General features: G+C 34.4%; 1 protein-coding gene across 1 annotated transcript in view; it reads left to right on the top strand.

Annotated features, from left to right (window-relative positions):
- The first annotated feature begins 8176 nt into the window (after nt 1-8176).
- LOC128205163 (neurofascin-like) overlaps nt 8177-19032 on the top strand; it is a 38151-nt gene continuing 27295 nt past the window's right edge. The window contains exons 1-6 of the mRNA XM_052906624.1: nt 8177-8245; nt 9054-9140; nt 11240-11360; nt 12554-12738; nt 17033-17175; nt 18012-18078. Coding sequence (XP_052762584.1) covers nt 9089-9140; nt 11240-11360; nt 12554-12738; nt 17033-17175; nt 18012-18078 — 568 coding nt within the window. The 5' untranslated portion in view covers nt 8177-8245; nt 9054-9088. The remainder of the gene's footprint in view (nt 8246-9053; nt 9141-11239; nt 11361-12553; nt 12739-17032; nt 17176-18011; nt 18079-19032) is intronic.

The following is a 19032-nucleotide window of genomic DNA, read 5'->3' as shown; positions in this document are numbered from 1 at the left end:
CATTTATCTTTTTAATTTGAATTGCTATGTCAGTATGGATTAAAACCTCTGAAAAATAAAGACAATGGAAATATTAACAGAATCTGGATTTAAACTAGAGATTTTTTTATAGTCCAGTTAAATGTCCATCCGGGTCACTTTATTTCCATACTTATGTAGCAGATACTTCATTTGCTATGTTTGTATCAGAAACATGAATTTCTGATGCTTCTGAAATTTTAACTTTATTAAACAAAAAAATAACAATTCAAGAGAAATATGTATCATGTATGTGAAATGAAATGATGGCTGCTATTTCTCAGTAGTTAAACATTTATCTGAAAATACAATATTATGTATGTATGTTGGTTTTAAAACAAATCATTATAAAACAGAATATTTCTGAAAAGTATCAAATGATATGAAGCATAATCAAGCATACCAATGTATCATTATCAATTACAAATGAAAAGAAGATCATAGAAAAAACTGTTACCCAAAATTGTTTTCTATAAAATTCAAAATTTGTTTTTTCTTATTCTAAATGTGGGGAACAGTATACAATCACAAACAGTTGAAGCAATAATTTGAAACATGAATAGAAGGTATACAAAGAAATGTTGTTGAGCCTGCTCCTCATATGAGTGAAGTTGGGAAAATATCCGGCTAATAATACATTTTACCTCTTACAATATGTGATTACGATACCATACATGTAAGGTAGCAAGGACATCTGAACAACGAAGCTAGTGTGAATACTTCTATTTGAATTATATTCTTTAATTCCATTCCTTTGTTGTTATTTTCCTCTTCATCCACTTCATCGAGCTTCACAGTTTCTTGTCTGGTGAATCATCAATGCAGATAGTACATTACATAATTGGTAGGAAAACTAATTTTCACTGCCAACATGATTACTACCGACATCAACATAAAATTCCTGTCAAAGCTGTAACCTTTTATTTATACCTTCCATTCTATCATTTTCTTTGTAAATTTGTTATTATTGATATATTGTCCTTTGTTTGACAAATTTCATTTCCAGTTTCTTTCTAGCATATGTTTCTAAATTCTCCAGATCATTAGGCGACTGGTCCATGTTCTTTCTAGCCCTTAGAAGGTGGTTTCGAATGTTTCTGCTGTTCAGAAAAAACTTTTGTTGGCCACACTTATGCCCGGCAGACAAAGTGTCCTGACATTCTCCTTTAGGTGTTTCTTCACACTCTCAGTGTATGTTATGCATCAGTCAATTGTAACCACGCCGCCCCCCAGGTCCGGGGAATAGCGGGGACTGACTTTCGCTCCAGCCAACCCTGGGTGCAAATTCCCGCCCTGTGGGGATGAACTGATGTAAAATCCCCGCCAAATGCCCTGAACCCTAGGTTAAAGGCCCATTCGCCACTATGTTTAGCGCGAAGACAAAACCACGGCATTCACCCTGGCACTGCATTTACCATTTGCCGATATTTGAGGACTAATAATAAAATTAAAATCAATCAGCATGTTTGCACTTGACCCCATCTGTAACATTTACATTTGTTTATTTAAAACTTTTAACCAACAAAATCCTTTACCTTTATATTATTACGGGAGTAAGTTTTTTCGATGTATATACATATTTTGTATAAACATGTTGATTATATAGTGTTGCTTTCAATATAAACTATCTTTATCATTAACTTCAGTGAAATCCCCGCCAAATGCCCACGCCCCTGGGACCCTAGGATAGGCCAAATTCCACCTTTTATGGCGCAGACAAAACCACTGCATTCCTCCGGCACTGCGGGGCCACATAGAAGTAAAAACACGACCCATTTCCAGTATACCACCTGACCTGGTGGGGCTGTGGATACAACTGACTGGTGCATAACACATTCACTTGGCACTGCGGAGCTACCTTAAAAGTTAAAACACGGCCAATTTTCCGACTATCCCCAGACCTGGGGGGACCGTGGTTACAAATGACTGATCAAATAATGCATAGATCCTTCCCATAGTACTTTAAAACACTTCCCATACAGACAAGCAAACAAACCCACTCTCATCACAATTAAGTGATAATAATTTTCTTCCAAGTGGCAGTTATCATAAATTTGGGCTTTTAAATGCTGTTAAAACGTATATGGTTATCTAAAGCATTAGTCCTTTTTAACATCACTCAATGACAGTTGTCACGTAACCGTCGTTACGTATCAACTTTAAAGTGTTACGTAACATAAAAGTTACGTATGAAACACTTTAAAGTAATAACCAAAAATCAATAATAGAATTCAAAATTTATTTGTATCAAAAAGTAAATACTCCATCATGGTGATCAAATGTAGATACACTTAGATGCTGACAGTTCGTGATAGCCGCTGGCTATTAGACCAATTAGCGTGACAGTTCATGACTATAGAATACATCCTTTCGTCTATAACAAGATATTAGATATGCATACCTGTCACAAACTGGACGAGATCAGCAGTATATATGAACGCATGTTACTCATTTTAGTTAGATTTAGGTTTTGGGCGTGGACTGGACATATGGCCCGTATGATACTTTATTATATACTGATTATTATACTTTGAAAGAACGGTGAACAATAAAGACTTAGAACACTGGAACAGTTGTTGGTTGGTTCCTGAACGAACTATCACGAAAGTTAAGTGAGCGTTGGCGTTACGCGACACAGTCTGTCACAACAAAATAATTATAAATGGTGAGCTCAAACATTGAGCTTGACATTCTTCAACCACTGTAGAGGCTATTTTTCATCGCCCAGAACTAATCTTTCAGTGAAATCACCATATGTTTGGCTAAAACATTGGCAAAAGCAAGCATGCTTGAATCAAAGTATTGAAATCTTCATATGCCTGAATGTTGGAGTTGATTTTCCGCAACATTGTCAACACTGTAAGCAGCCATGAACGTCGTTTTTAACCTCCTTTCTAAGAGTTCAAGCTGCAGACAACAGTTTATAAACATTATGATCTTTGAGCGAATAATGTTATGATCATTAGTGTTTACGGATTGAAACGCTTGCAGATCTGAGTGGAGACGTCAATACAGTACATCGGTTATTTACCACTATTTGTTTTACTTCTTCAGTGTAACTCTGAGCTCTCATCAGTGTCCCATGTAATAAGTTTGTTTGTTTGTTTGTTTGTTTTCACGAAAGTATATATATATATATATATATATATATATATATATATATATATATATATATATATATATATATATATATATATATATATATATATTTCTTTACTGTAAGATCAAGACCGGGTATGTTTCCTTAAAATAAATATTGTTTTGTTATGTATATGAAATTGATATCGAGTGTATTTTCAAAAATGTGACAGAAATTGTTCTGTGTATTGTTTGTCCATAAAAGTAAGTAAAATATAAAAAAAGATTGGTTATTATAATGTATGACTTGATTTTTATTTGAAGTTGACACAAAAAAGAACATGTTTGTCGTTCATGCATGCTTACAAACAGGCAGCTTTCTTTTGCTGAGATTTCGCAGGTTTTGTTAAAATCCAGAGCCCAGTTGTACGAAAAAAAAACATAGAACTGAAACGTTTATCGCGCCTGAAATCCTAAAAAAGGATTCAACAGAAATAATAAAATCTAATCAGGTAGCCGAAAAGTATATGCCAAGATTGTTATATATGCGACTTAAATTGTTTTTGCGAAACCAGGCCAAGCTCCTCTTAGATAATATGGTGGCGATAGCCGAGTGGTTAGAAGATCAATGTCTAAATAAGAGAGTCCCGTTTTGACCCCCATCAAAACTTTGTCAATGGTAGTACAGGTTGTTTAAACATCCGGTCAAATATCAACATTTAGTAGTAAATAATTCTCATTTAATGGGAGAACTTCAAAACGCTTTAGCACAAATTTTATTTACTGTGAAAGGCCGACATATACAGAGTGCAAGATCAGGCCATGCACTTCAAGGTAAATGCAAAACTGTGAGGTAAAGGACTGGTCGTGATGGACTGATTGCCTTTTGTGACCGCTATGAAAACTTGAGGGAAAAAAATGCAATAATTACATCAATTGCTTAAGTGAAAGAAGAAATGATCTTGGAGTTGTGTTTCACAAAACTTCATTTCAGGAAGTACAATGAACCGTAAAAAGTAATCGAAACGTAAATAACGCCAATATAAACCTAGGTATCATTATGAAAACCTTTCATTTCATGTCAAAGGATTTGCTCTGAACACTCTACAATGCGTTCATTAAACCTCCATAACGATATGCATCAGCCATATGATCGCCAAGAAAAAGACCAGAAACTGCAACTATGCATACCGAACCTTGAATACAGAACGTATAAGAGCAGACTGATAAGACACATATATGATCCAAGCGTACACATTTCATACAATCGGGTCATATTTACTTTCTTCCCACTTACTCAACAAATATCACAAAAGTTCAACAAACGTAGGTGTAGAACTGAGTTAAAAGGGAACATATTGAGCCATAGAGTTATAAATTACTAGAACACTGAATTATGACATATCACATGCACCGAAAATAAACTCATTTAAAAATAGAATTAACAAAAAATGGGTTGATGGCCTTTATGAATTTATGCCAAAATGTTTAACATAAAGTAAACAAAGAATAAAAAATAGTTTATAAAATGCAAAGTCCAAAGAGCGAGGAAAAAATGATTAACGTTGTGAGGTACTCAACTGTGTGTAAAAGTATGTGCAGCGAATCCGTTGTAACTGTTTTTTGATAATCTATTACTGGATTGAATCACTGAGATATATTGGGAACAAGATACGGAAAGCAATCGCCGAAAGTCTCAATTGAAATATGTATGTAAATTATATAAACATTAAATTGATATAAGTTATAAGTTATAGTAAATCATCCAATGAAGTGAATAATGGAACTTTTAAATTAGATCCATCAAACTTGCATACAACTGGGGAAAACGCTGTTATATAGTGATATTGGGACTTACATTTTAACGGGGTTTATGCTTAAGCTTTCGACTACTGGGCTTGTTCTGTAGATTTTCATATAAATAATTACTATTTAGTTATTATACAATTATAAGTTTGACAAAATGTGAATATATACAATCATTATGCCCCCGAAGGTGGGCATATTAAAATCGCACCGTCCGTCCGTCCGTACGTCCGGCTCAATAACTCGTGTCCGGGCTGTAACTTTCTCTTGTATGGACAGATTTTAAAATAACTTTCCACATATGGTCGACATACCAAGACGACGTGTCGCGTGCAAGGCCGGTGTCCCTACCTCTAAGGTCAAGGCCACACTTTTTTTTGTATGGACAGACTTTAAAATAACTTGCCACATGTGTTCGACATACAAAGACGGCGTGTCGCGTGCAAGACCCGTGTCTCTACTTCTAAGGTCAAGGTCACACTTAATGTTTATTCACAATGGATTGTTGCATATAAGGACACAGAGTATAGGTTGTCGTGTCCGGGCTGTAACTTTCTCTTGTATGGATATATTTTAAAATGCCTTGTCACATATGGTCGACATACCAAGACGATGTGTCGCATGCATGACCCATGTCCCTACCTCTTAGGTGAAAGATAAACGTACTTAGTGTTTATTCACAATGGAATGCTGCATATAAGGACATAGAGTATAGGTTGTCGTGTCCGTGCTGTAACCTTTTCTTGTATTGACAGATTTTAAAATAACTTTCCACATGTGTTCGACATACCAAAACAACGTGTCGCTTACATGACCCGTGTCCCTGCCTCTAAGGTCAAGGTCACACTTAGTGTTTATTCATAATGGAATGCTACATATATAAGGACATAGAGTATAGGTTAATGTGTCCGGGCTGTAACTATCTCTTGTATAAATAGATTTTATAATAACTTTCCGCATGTGTTTGACATACCAAGACGACGTGTCGCGTGCAAGACCCATGTCCCTACATCTAAGGTCAAGGTCATACTAAGGTGTTTATTCACAATGGTATGCTGCATATAAGGACATAGAGTATAGGTTGTCGTGTCCGGGCTGTAACATTTTCTTGTATGGACAAAATTTCAAATAACTTGCCACATGTGTTTGACATACCAAGATGACGTGTCGCGTGCAAGACCCATGTCCCTACCTCTAAGGTGAAAGATACACGTACTTAGTGTTTCTTCACAAAGGAATGCTGAATATAAGGACATAAGAGTGTAGGTTGTCAAGTATGGGTGCTATTTTTTATGTACAGTGGCAATTTAAAATAACTTGCCATATGTATTTGACACGTAAAGGCAAGACTAACTTTTCATGTACTGACCTTGTTCATAGGTCAATGTCACATTCGGGGGTATTCGTCACATACTGTGACAGCTCTTGTTTATTGTCTACATTATAAACATTCTAAATAAGCAAAAGCATACTCAAGCTATTGATTTCATTAAATATCTAAAATAAAAGCAAAATTAAATTAAATTGGAGAAAAGGGAGGTAATAAACTTTAAACATAGACTGATGACATTGGCTATTTATCACTATTAAACTACATTAGCAATATCTTATTCGAAAATACTTGTATCAACTTGTTTAGTAATTTTAGAAGAAACCTTAAAAAGAGTCCGTAATATCGAATTAGGCCACTGCCTAGTATTATATAACGTAAAGTTTTGTTTTTTTTTATAATGATTTGATAATATATAATATCCGTTTCTTTTGAATAGGAAAGTATTCATTTCAAAACCTATGTTATGAATCGTGCATTTTATGTTGGTCGAGTTGACATGTGTAAGACGTTAAGTAAAATAAACTTCAATCATCGTCGTGGCGAAAATGTAACAGTAATTTGCGAAACGTTCATTTATCAAACAAGTTCACTGAATACATTATATTGCGTCTATCAAAACGCACAGGACAAGGTTGTCACAATAATTGGACAACACTTTTTTATTTTAAGGAAACCGCGAAAACAACAACAACGTATCTCAACAAATACAACGTTAAAACAACACTGTTCCATCACTAAAACTTCATGAATATTTTTAATACGGTCAGATCATTATGACATGTTTGCCTTCAATTATTTAATACTCCTGTTGTTGTTGTTGTTTTCTGGTAGGGTCAAGGTCAGGCATTTCGCTGAGTTTTCTTTTGCTATGCTGACACCTTGAAGTATGTATATTGAAGTTTTCGATTTTCTAAATCTGGTGATCCTGAGATAACTGTATTTCTGCGGGTGAAATTTCATGCCCCATATACCTTCCCATTCCACTTGTTTTGTCAGGTAATTTTAGAGAAAGTATAAAGTTGTGTGAAGGTTGTAACATGATACAGTAAGTTTATTGTATTACATTGGAAACTTATCTGTAACTAGTTAGCACTAATTATCTTTCAAATTATGATCAATGTAATAAATTTGAAAGTTCGAGATGGTCTAACGCAGAACCGCTCATTAGGCACCCAACCGCTTCCATAACAACAACAGCGTCAATTTCATGCTTGCAACCGTGCTGGGAGACACTCAAATCCAGGATTATCAAACTGCAACTCACACATTTATACAAAATCCACCATGATCTTATTGATGTAACAACATCCAGTACCTTACTAAAAGTGTCAACATCCATACTCAGATCCAAGCCGCCGACTCTCTATCCGGTTCAACCTCTACAAACCATCTTGAAATCAATTCAAGTTCAGCTTCTTCCCGGTGACAATATGGCAATGGAATAGCGACTGAGGCTCACAACATGGTACTTTTCAAGACGGAGCTCTTCACCAAGGCCATCTGGGGATCTTCTATAATGGTGGTACCTTCACAAATCTTGATATGTGCCGGCGGGGATTCTTGCCTGGCAGCGTCACGCAAGCTGGAGAGGTTAATCTCTCAGTCTTAACGTGGTTTCACAGCTGTGATTCTGTTCTTCTACATTGTATCTATGACACACAAATGGCCGTGTCCATTTTTTTCTTATTCTCGCGCACCCCAATATCATGGCCAACTGTTTAGTTATAAATGCCATTCAGGTACAGATCAATTGTTTGTAATTTCATATTCTGTTACCGTCGCATATTCTTAGTGTTGTCGAACTAAGACGATGACGCCATTTTTTGAAAGAGTGTCACTACAACTTAAGTGTAGCAGGATAATGATAACAAGTAAATTTCAAATAGACGGTTTAGCGCCTAATTTTAGTCGTACTTAGCCCGATAGTTTTGGTCGTTTTACGTTTCGTGTGTTCCGGCTGAAATACTGAGAATACTTTTGTTTTCAACTAACTTTAGATTAACGTTACAGGTATTCTTTACTCCCTGTCGCGACCAATCTGAACGTTTAATTTCAGAAGTTATACAGCTCTATTGATATTATAGATTTTTAAATATCGATGGTTGTCTACATGGAAAAGTCACATATATCCGCGACCCAATTACTCATTGTTTACGGAAATATTTACTATGTTAGACATCGTCTTGACCATCCCATTTCATATTCGTACTTAAGTATTTTTTTGTTTCATTTGATGTGAATTATCATCATTACGGCAATATGTAAGATTTTTAATAACACGGTTATTTTTTTAAGTCTAAAATGTCTTCATTTCAAACAGGAAATGAAATTCTGCTTCTTCTTTAACTGCCTGTCACGGCATAGTATACCGATGGGAGGCAATAAGTTAGAATTTAGGGCAGCCGTAATGCCCTCCAATGTCTGTTGGTGGACTTAAATTTTCTTGAGAAGATTCCAGTCGGACCTGTTTTGATGAAGAATGATTGTTTTAATTGCTCAGTTTTGGATAATAAAGCCTCTGTCATGATTAAGTGCTTGTTTGACAATAATATTTTTTTGTAATACAGTCTTACAGCTCTAATTTGCCTCTTTTGCTAAGCTAGCTTTAAAAACTCGCTTTTGAACAAGTCTATTGGGGTCAATGGAACGTCATGGGATTATAGTGACGGGAAGAGACACCAAGCAATAATCATAAGTCAGTCTGAATATTTTGCTTTCACTTGTTTTTGATATCTGTGGATGTAGGAAGACTTATATCATCACATGAATAAAAATGAATGCTCATTATGATAAACTGATCACTTTTTGCATATTTCAGATTAAGATATACGTTTGTCCACAGCTGCAAGAAGAATGCTGAGACAAGTTTGGATTCTGGCTGTACTATGGATGTCAGTGGATGCAGGTTAGCTTTGTACAATATTGTTGTTTTAACTCATATTAATGCAAGTTTAAATCATTACACAACAGTACACTCATAGTGTAAGAACCTCTTTCCTCGCTCGCTCCTTTAAATTTGCCGAGTTGCTCCTTTTCCATTGAGAGTAATAAAAATCATAGCGATAGAAATTGTATTACTGGTATATATAACTCCACTGTTTGCTTTTATATTACACATTGTTCTGATAATGCCTATGAACTGGTGTCATGCAGTGGCATAGATGATAGGTAATTGTTTTTGATTGATTTCGTAACGGTGTAGATATTAATTTAAAAATTTAAATATTTGTGTGTGACAATTTGACATGATTTCAAAGTGTGAAAGTAAAGAATGCCTTGATGCTTTTAAAAAGTGATTGGTTACCATGAAACTTTCCCAACCCTTAGTCCCTAAACCAAAAGTCTGGGAACTGCAAAAGAGCTCATGTTTGTTTACAGTCTGGTTTAGTCTGGATTATTACATGGCTATTGCTTGCCGGCTTTACCTCCGTTTTTACACACAATCAATCTCATGTGAAACAGAAAGTAGTCATATACAATCAATCTCGTGTGAAACAGAAAGCAGTGGTCGATATTAACACCAGCCCACTAGCCCTGCACTGGTAAAATATGTTTCGGGCTTGCTCAAATTCTGAATTTTATATAGCAGGACTTGTTCAAAAATTTGATGCCAAGCAAAAGTATATCCAAAAGTCTAATTTCAATGACTGAGAAAGTAGACAAATACAATTAATCTTATGTGAAACAGAAAGTAGACAAACAACTATACATGTTAATTGTAATGTTCATAAATACTTAAATCATTGCAAAAATGACCCATCATGTTTTTTAACTATTAAAGAAGTGATGATTTATTTCTGATTAGAATCAAAGGCAAAAAAATCTGACTTTGGTAATTTATGAAAGAATTGAACAATATTGATTTTATAAGTGAATATGATAAGAAAAAAATTATAAACAGTCTTGTGTATAATATATTGGTGTCCATACATAAAAAATGCTTTCAAAACAAATAATCAAGCAACAGGTATGAAAATAAATGACCCTACATTACAAGTACATAAAAAAATATGTATCTATGAGCTTTAAATTCAAACCAAATTATTTTTAACTGAGATTCTTATTGAGTTTCTGCAGTGTTTCCTGGCTTTAACTCCTTCAAGGAACACCACATTTGTAATTATGCGGTCTACTGATCAGCTGCTGAGTGCAGAAAATCCATGATCAGCGAAAATTGCACAGACGATAGATAATTGTTTTGTTTGCTCAAGCGAAAAATCTGTGGATGGAAACTAAGTGTACTGTATGTCCTGGCATCAAAAGTTTACCACTCACTAGCGAATATGGAGAATTAAAATTGACAATCAGAGAATGCACAGCAAATGTTATGCCAGTGCAGAGCATTTGAGTGTGCTATTTTAAACACTGCCATTGACCACTGAATACTTAATCCATTTATGTTAGATTTCATTAATAAAGGAAATTATATATAATGTCTTATTGTAAAATTATTCGTAATACTGTTATTAATTTTATTTGTCATCTCCTTGCCTTCAACAATGCATCATGCTATTGAGGTATATGGAAATGGAATTATTTTTTTTCAGTTTGAAAATGTCATTTTTGTTTGTCTTTTTATGATATTCTAGTTGCTAAGTAATTATATTAAAACTGTAATGTGACATAATAACTTTCAATATCCTCACCACCATTATTTTACAATATATTGCATTTGTATTTGTAACATGTGTGTATTTCTCACACACTGATGTGAGTATTATTGAAAGAAACCCATGTTTGCTGTTTTTATATTTATAACCTATGCAAAACACATGTTTGTTGTTGTTGTTGTTGTTGTTGTTCAAAGGATAGCATGTTTGTTTGGTTAAAATGAGCACAAGCCCACAACCACTTTTTTATGCTTTCCATGCTTCCTCAAAATCAGTATTTTATAGAGCCGGGCTTGTTGATGTTTTCATGACAATAAAGCACTAGTGTAATAAATTTGACTTGTTCATGCAAAACTCTCATTTTGATGACCGACATACAATTTTAATATTTCAGCTGGCAAGCCCCCCAAGATAATCAAACCCCAGGGAAATCACTGGAATCTTCCCATTCAGTATGTTCGCCAGGGTGACCCTAAAACTGTGGAGTGTTCAGCTGAAGGTTCTCAACCAATTACGTAAGTTTGATTAAGCATAAGGCCGGTATTCCATTTGCAGGCTTCCTTCGTTTGAATCCACAGTTTAAAACAGAACAAATTTCCATGAGTCCACGAAAGTATACTGAAAATTGGATCTATTGAAGAAATAACATTTGACAGTAAAGAGTGATTTTAGCAGACATAGATTAGACACACAGATGAAGATGAAATCATTCAATAAGCCAACATAATTTAAATGGTTCAATTCATCATAACATACATGGACAATTGACACAATTAGCGGCCACAGACAGCTTGAACATGCAATATCAGCCTAAGTGGATTATTTTTTGAGAGCCAAAGATTATATTTCTAACTAGTGAAGTAGTGCTCTAATACTATGGTTTATATTACCAAATATTATAATCCTTATTGATGTGCTTGTCTGTTTTTTAAAGAAATAGTTCACATACTGTCATAGCCTTGATGTTGTTTGCAGGTTTTGCACAACATAACTCATTATGAAAATCTGTCTCATGATAAAACATAACAATAATTCTCTAAAACCAAAGTGACTAGACTGTGTGAAAATGCTCACCTAATACCTTCACAAATAGTTTGTTACCCGGTATGAAACCTGTAGTGCATATTTTTCACAAGGCCCATAACTCTAGCTTTAATAAATGATGAGTTCAGCCCTCTTTTTGACTGTTAAGTAACTTGTGAGCATTAGCATTTTATGCAGTGCTTGTGGTATTAATTATGATTTATTATGTTCATATTCTTGTAATAGCAATATTATTGCTTTTTTATGCAACCAAAGGATGGCGTATCGTGATCCAACCTGTTCTCTGTTTGTCCGTCTGTATGTAGGGTTTCCGATCACTAACATTAGAATCCTATAGCTGAGAAACTTAAAATTTAGTAGGCTGATTGGTAATGACCAGCAGAGAAACCCTATTGATTTTGAGGTCAATGAGTAAAAGGTCATGATGTGGTGACCACGAGCTGAAAATCTTTTTCTGATCAGTAATTGAAGAACACCATAATCCAGGAACCACAAACTTGGAAGGCTGGTTGGTGTGACCAGCAGAGGAGCATTATTGATTTAGAGGTCAGTGGGTCAAAGGTCAATGTCCTGGTGACCTCGAGGTGAAAATCTGTTTCCATTGAATCAGTTATAATTCTCACTGCACTGAAAAAACAACTTGACTTGTCTTGTTTTCCTGCAGGTACAAATGGACCTTCAATGGTGAAAATATAAAATCAGGTTCAACAAGTGTGGCATTCAGTCCGCAAACCGGAAATCTGATGGTTGGGACTCTCTTCGGCAACGCGGATTCAGGCGACTACCAGTGTATTGCCACGAACAGCTATGGAACAACAATGACGCCCTATGTGAAATTAATTCTTGCAGGTAGATGATAAAACTTACTTTATTTGTTTCCAAACTTAAATATGGTTTCAATATTAGGCCAAATAAACCTAATGTTGTGGATGTTACATAATGACAAAAAACATTTTGCTAGGTAGGTAGAGATAACATTTTTATTTGGAAAATAATTATTTTGTAAACACGGTATATGTATATTATTATAAAGTTAACATAAATAATCTTTCAGGCCAAGAAAATAACCCAATTTAAGTAGCATAAACCAGAGACTGGTAAAATGCATGTGAGGCTTGTTTATGATCTAATAAAGCTTGTGGACTTGGCTGAGAACGAAATCCCAATTGTATCCATTTTCTAGATCTTTCTAGGGTGTTAATGTTTTTCGTCAGTCACCATTTTACAATATTTAAAAATAACCTTCCTCCTTATTTTGACTGCCTCTAATGGTTGCCCGTGTAGTACCGTAGTCACGATTCCTTTCAGTACTTTCTCTGATGCAGTTGGCAATCTTCAGTTTGGGATTTCTTGGGTTTTTTTAAATAAGATTCGGAGAGGCCTTTATGGTTATGATTGGATTTATTTATATTACTGTGAAATCATTAATGTTCGTGGGGCATTAATGTTCGTGGTTTTCGTGGGTTGGGTGATCCCACGAAATATAAACCCTTTATTCACTTTTTCAATTGCCTTGTTATGTACATACTCTAGTATATAATTTACAGAGGTCGCAGTATACATTGTTAAAACCTGTCTCACTGTATAACTTACGATCATTATTCTGTTGATATATTATAACTGCCTTTAACAAATAATGAACCAAATCAATTAAATGTGTTTTATGCAGCAAATGACAGTTATAAGCATGTGTTTAAACTCGATTTTTTTATTTAATGAAATAATTAATCGATTACTAGTACATTGAAGGTTACTAAGCACCGAACGTGACGCACCTTTTCGGTGTTTTCACAGTTTGCAAAATTCTTAATTGGCATTCAATGGCTTCCCCCTATCTGTATTTATGATCAGGCTGCATCTTCTTTTATTACCTTTATTCCCAATTAAATCGTTAAGTGACATGGGTATATGCACTAATTGGCATGTCGTACCACATAAGCGAGTGTCAAAAACCGAGTGACATAGAAGACAGAAATCACGGGCCAGCGCGTGGATATTATGCAGGCGATCTAGGACGAAAATGAAAATCCACGAATTCAAGTACCCACAAAATTGTTTTTTTTCTGCAAACCACGAAATTTCATGCCCACGAACATTAATGATTTCACAGTAACTATATTTAGAAATGTCCCAACCTTATTTTACAATGGATTTAGGCGTTAGGCATGAATAAGTTTTCCCTTTTTGAGGTTTGTTTCCTGATTGGACAATGAATAAGTGTGTAAGGGGCAAAAGAAACCATCGGGTGAATATGGCTGACCTTTTTCTGCCAATCTCACTGGTCAGAATATCTTACCCATTCCAAATGCCAAATATGCATATTTTTTCCCAATTTCAAGAAAATTTCCAAACTTCAACTTACACCTTGCCCCTTAGCCTGTGTTTTAGAGCAATAATAATTAATAAAAAAAAGAGTAAATTCATTTACAATAATGAATTATAAATGGATTGATCAGCATTTTTGGGTGACAATCATGGTTAAATTCACGAATTTCTCAAAGAAATGTTGCCCAAGATGACGAGTTGGTTCATTTTTACTCCAGATATTGCCAATTGTAACACGATTTGAAAAAACTCCATTTTTGAAAAGTTTTGATCATTAATTGAAACAAAAGACCTTAAATTTCTTCCCAAATCTTCAAAATTTTCCACTTTGTTCTATGAATTTTTCCTAGACAGAAAACGCCCTGTGTGGCTTCCTGCGCCCGTAATACCAATATCAGGTCACCTTTTTATTTATATATTCGACAATTGCTTTACATTGAACAATTTATGGGAAATGTTTTATTCCTGGAAATCAGAAAATAGACATCATTTAGATACGATTTAATTAGATCAGAGAACCAATATGAAAGAATATGGGTTCACTGCGTGACCAGTTTGGGACCAAATAGTATTGCGTTATTCATGTTGGAGGCGTGTAGTTGCTAGGTGTTTAGAATGTTTAGTAACCAGCCCTTTGTAGTAAACAAATATCAGACTCAAGCAAAGAAGTCTATTTTTTTCCCCATACCAATAGATAAAAAATCAGTATAGAAATTGCATTTTGGTAGAACTTTTTTTATGCAAACATCCTGAAAAGGACAATGTGTTCACTGGCAATTTAAGATAACTCAGTTGATATAATGCTTAATTTTACAAACCTGTTCTAATATTTCGTCAGGCTTTTTCTATTCAGAAATTATAAGGATTTCTAGCCCTAATGGATTGCTGTTCAAAATCCTAATTTAGATCACTAAAATAAAAGTAAACTGTTTCACCTTGTTCAAATAATAGTGTCGTATAGATTAATTCCAATGATAAAAAATATGTTTTTCAAACAACTTGAGTAAGAATTGATGGAAATTAAACACATTAGATACTTAACTAAAATAATTTTCAGTTACATCTCTTTTTTTTAAAAGTAAAGATAAAGGCTCTACTTTGTCGGGCTTCTAGTGTTTTGTTTTTAAAGGGACTGTACACCAGGTTGGCACCCAAAAAAGATTTTTTCTGTAACGAATCTCAGGACATTTATTTAATAGAATGTGTTAAGCTTTGATAGCATAATTGTAAAATAAAGTACCAAAATGTAAAAAAAAAAAATGTGTCAGAGACCGGTTTCGTACCTGTGTCGCCAAAATTGCAGTCCAGCGTAGTATCCACTGAGCTACAACGACTTACTGTAATCTATACACCTAACTCACATGATAGCTGGTAATGTCACATGATAACACCGACTAGCCAATCACACATAAGCAATGAATTCTACTAGGTAGACATACCCAGTAATCTTTTTTAATGGAGAAATACGAAATAACTGCTAAACTTAAATAAATTGTAAACTATTTGGTACTACAGTTAGTTCTGGTGCACAGTTGCTTTAAGAAACAATTTTTAGCTCGACTATTCGAAGAATAGGTGGGCTATACTACTCGCCCCGGTGTCGATGTCGGCGTCTGGTTAAAGTTTTAGGGCAAGTTATGATTTTCACTTGTAAGTCCAATACCTTTCATTCAATTGAGTTAATACTTCACACAGTTGTTCAGGGCCATCACATGATGAGGTTAGATAACTCCGTATTATTCTTTACACAGATTATGGCCCCTGATTGACATTGAAACTCAGGTTAAAGTTTTAGGGCAGGTTGGGATATTTATAAATAACTTCTATACCCTTTGTTCAATTGACTTAATACTTCACACAGTTGTTCAGGACCATCACACAATGAGGTTACATAACTCCATATTATCCTTAATACAAGTTATGGCCCCTGATTGACTTAGGTTAAAGTTTTAGGCAAGTAAAAGTTAAGGGCAAGTTGGGATTTTAATAAAAAAACTTCTATACCTTTCATTCAATGCACTTAATAAAATTCAAAATTATTTACCACCATCTTACAACAAGAAACATAACTCCATTTTAACCCTAAATACAAATTATGTCCCTTGATTTTTTTTTATTGATTTTTTTTAATTTCTTTTGACAGGCACATTTTTACATTCTTAACCAGTTTTTTACCAAGGGAAAACAATGAGAGCTATACTATATGGTCATTGATTTTTTTTAATTATTATTTTTTTTTAAATTTTATTTTAATTTCTTTTGAAAGGCATATTTGTTTATTCTTTACCACATTTTCATAATGGGAAATCAAGTTATTTGAATGACTTGCATCATTTTTCGGGTGGTGGGAGGGCAGCATCAAAGTCACCTTATGTATTGAATAATTTTAGTTAGGTTTGACATAAATAGCCCAAACTTGGTAATATCAAAAGGAAACAATGCATTTTCCTGGTCTTAAACCCTTTGTGCTTCGGCAACTTTTTATGATAGGATGAAATGGTCTGGTGTTATAGGTGCCCGCCTCTCGCCTAGTAGGTCGTGGGAGTGGCCAAACTGTTGCCTCTTATAATGGACACCAATATCAGTCATGGAAATTAGACTTGGATGAACAAGCCCGAATTCATATACTATTGCTTGGCATCAAATTTTTTTGAACAAGCCCTGCTATATAAAATTCAGAATTTGAGCAAGCCCGGAAGACATTTTACAAGGGCAGGGCTTGTGGGCTTGTGCTTATTTCGACCACTGCAATCGTGGATTGGATTTTGCTGCCAACTTTGGAAGCAGGCAATCATTTTTGTATATTATATATTTTCAGTGTCAGGTAATCTGTTTCCTGGGGATCAGACCCAGTTTCCTGACAATGTTGAGGTGTTCGCGTCAAATCATTACGCAATGAAGTGTGTGAACCAGCCATTCAGCATTCCGCCCCTGGAAATATCTTGGGAAATGGGAAAATTGGTAGGTTAACACAAGTGTTTAGTTTGGGAAGTACGGTAGTTATGTATCGCTATATAGCTTGGGAAATGGAAATACAGTAGATCTATAAAGTGGCGTCTGGTGACAATTCTCATGCCCACACATAATTCTTTTCTTTGACGAAACGAGCGAAACTTTGTTGAACACAGACTCCAATGGTGATTTTGAATTGCCTACCTAGAGCTTCTCGGAGATTGGGATTAAATTATCCATTTGATTTACATTTCCTAAAATTGTATCTTGTTTTGAGACCAATGCAAGTTATTTTTAGACAATTGGTTGAAACAAGTAAGTTAACAAGCTTTACATAAACTTCATCTGTATGAGTGTCTAAACCTTGTTCAATCTAATTTCGCATTGTTATGCAGTTGAAAAGAAACTTTGTGTTTTCTTTGTTCAAAATGTATTACTTTTTATATCTTTTTATGAAAATTGGAAATTTCAGAGGCTAATTTTTGGGAAAATCAGGTTCTGTTGTGGGACTGGCTACGACAAAGAAGGGTTAAAAGGCCCTGGCTATTACTATAGCGAATGATAAAAGTTAACTACAACTTCTAAAAAAATGTTTTTCGTAACTGAATATTCGGTCGAAAGAATGAGCAAATATTCAAATATAAATTTTGCCATTCATTTGCATCCATATTCTTGAGATATTTGAATCATGCTATGCAGTTATGTGAAAAAATGAGATCAGATTGATAATTGACTTAAATTTTTTGTGACATTGGGGCCTGACATGGGATACACTTGTTAAATACCGAGCTGATGTGATACTCACTTGTTCTTTATTTATTAACAAATTCTACAATATTTTCCAGGTGAATAATGAGTATAAAAAAGAGAAAGATGTGATGGAAAATGAAAGGATTGTTATCGATCCAACAGGTGAGGTTAAAAATTGCCCAGGATTAATGGGACTATACACCAGATTGGCACGAAAAAAGTTTTTTTCTGTAACAAATCTCAGGACAACTATTTAATAAAATGTTTTACTCTTTGGTATCATAATTGTATAAAAATTTACCAAAATGTAAATAAAAATCGTTTCGGAGACCAGGTTCGAACTGATGTCGCCAAAATTGCAGTCCGGTGTTGTATCCACTGTGCTACGAAGGCTTACCCTACACCTTTGGAATATTAAAACTATATACCTAACTTGGTAATATCACGTAATAACATTGACTAGCCAATCACGTATAAGGAATGAATAATACATTGTTAGTAATCTTGTTTAATGGAAAAATACGAAAAAACTGTGATAAAAAATTAATTGTAAACTATGTGGTACTTCAGTTAGTTAATTTCAATGCATTGTACACATCGATACCAAGTTTTTGTCAGTTTTCAACAATTTTCTTCTTTTTTTTCGCTTTTTCATAATACAGTGTATAGACCCTTTAAATCACGAAGACATTTTGACCCCATCTTTTCAACGAGCATACTGAAACAAAATATCCTAACATTAAGATTCGCAGTTGAAATTTGTTAGTTTGCAAAATCAAATAAACTTTGTCTGAACTGACACATCATACTATTATTTTGGCAAAATAAATAATATTAATATTTATATTATTGCGGTACAATCTTAGATAATATGGCCCATTTGTACTTTAAAATGCGTTAAAAATTACTTACTTGTTGAAGTATTTTTCGGTTTATAAATTTTATTAATTAATTAAAAAGATCTTGTTCAAAACTTTTAGATTTTAAACAATTATTATTTCCCAAGCTTGTAATTATCTGTTGTGGTAAAGACTATTTGTCAATGTGTGTTTCAATGATACAAACTACAGGGTCAAGCCCTGTAGACAAAGATTTAAATATGTATCCTGTTTGGAG

The sequence above is a fragment of the Mya arenaria genome, chromosome 10, assembly GCF_026914265.1.
Source record: "Mya arenaria isolate MELC-2E11 chromosome 10, ASM2691426v1".
In the NCBI taxonomy this organism is placed as follows: Eukaryota; Metazoa; Mollusca; class Bivalvia; order Myida; family Myidae; genus Mya; species Mya arenaria.
Note: the sequence above shows the minus strand (reverse complement) of the source record. Positions and strands in the feature narration are given on the sequence as shown.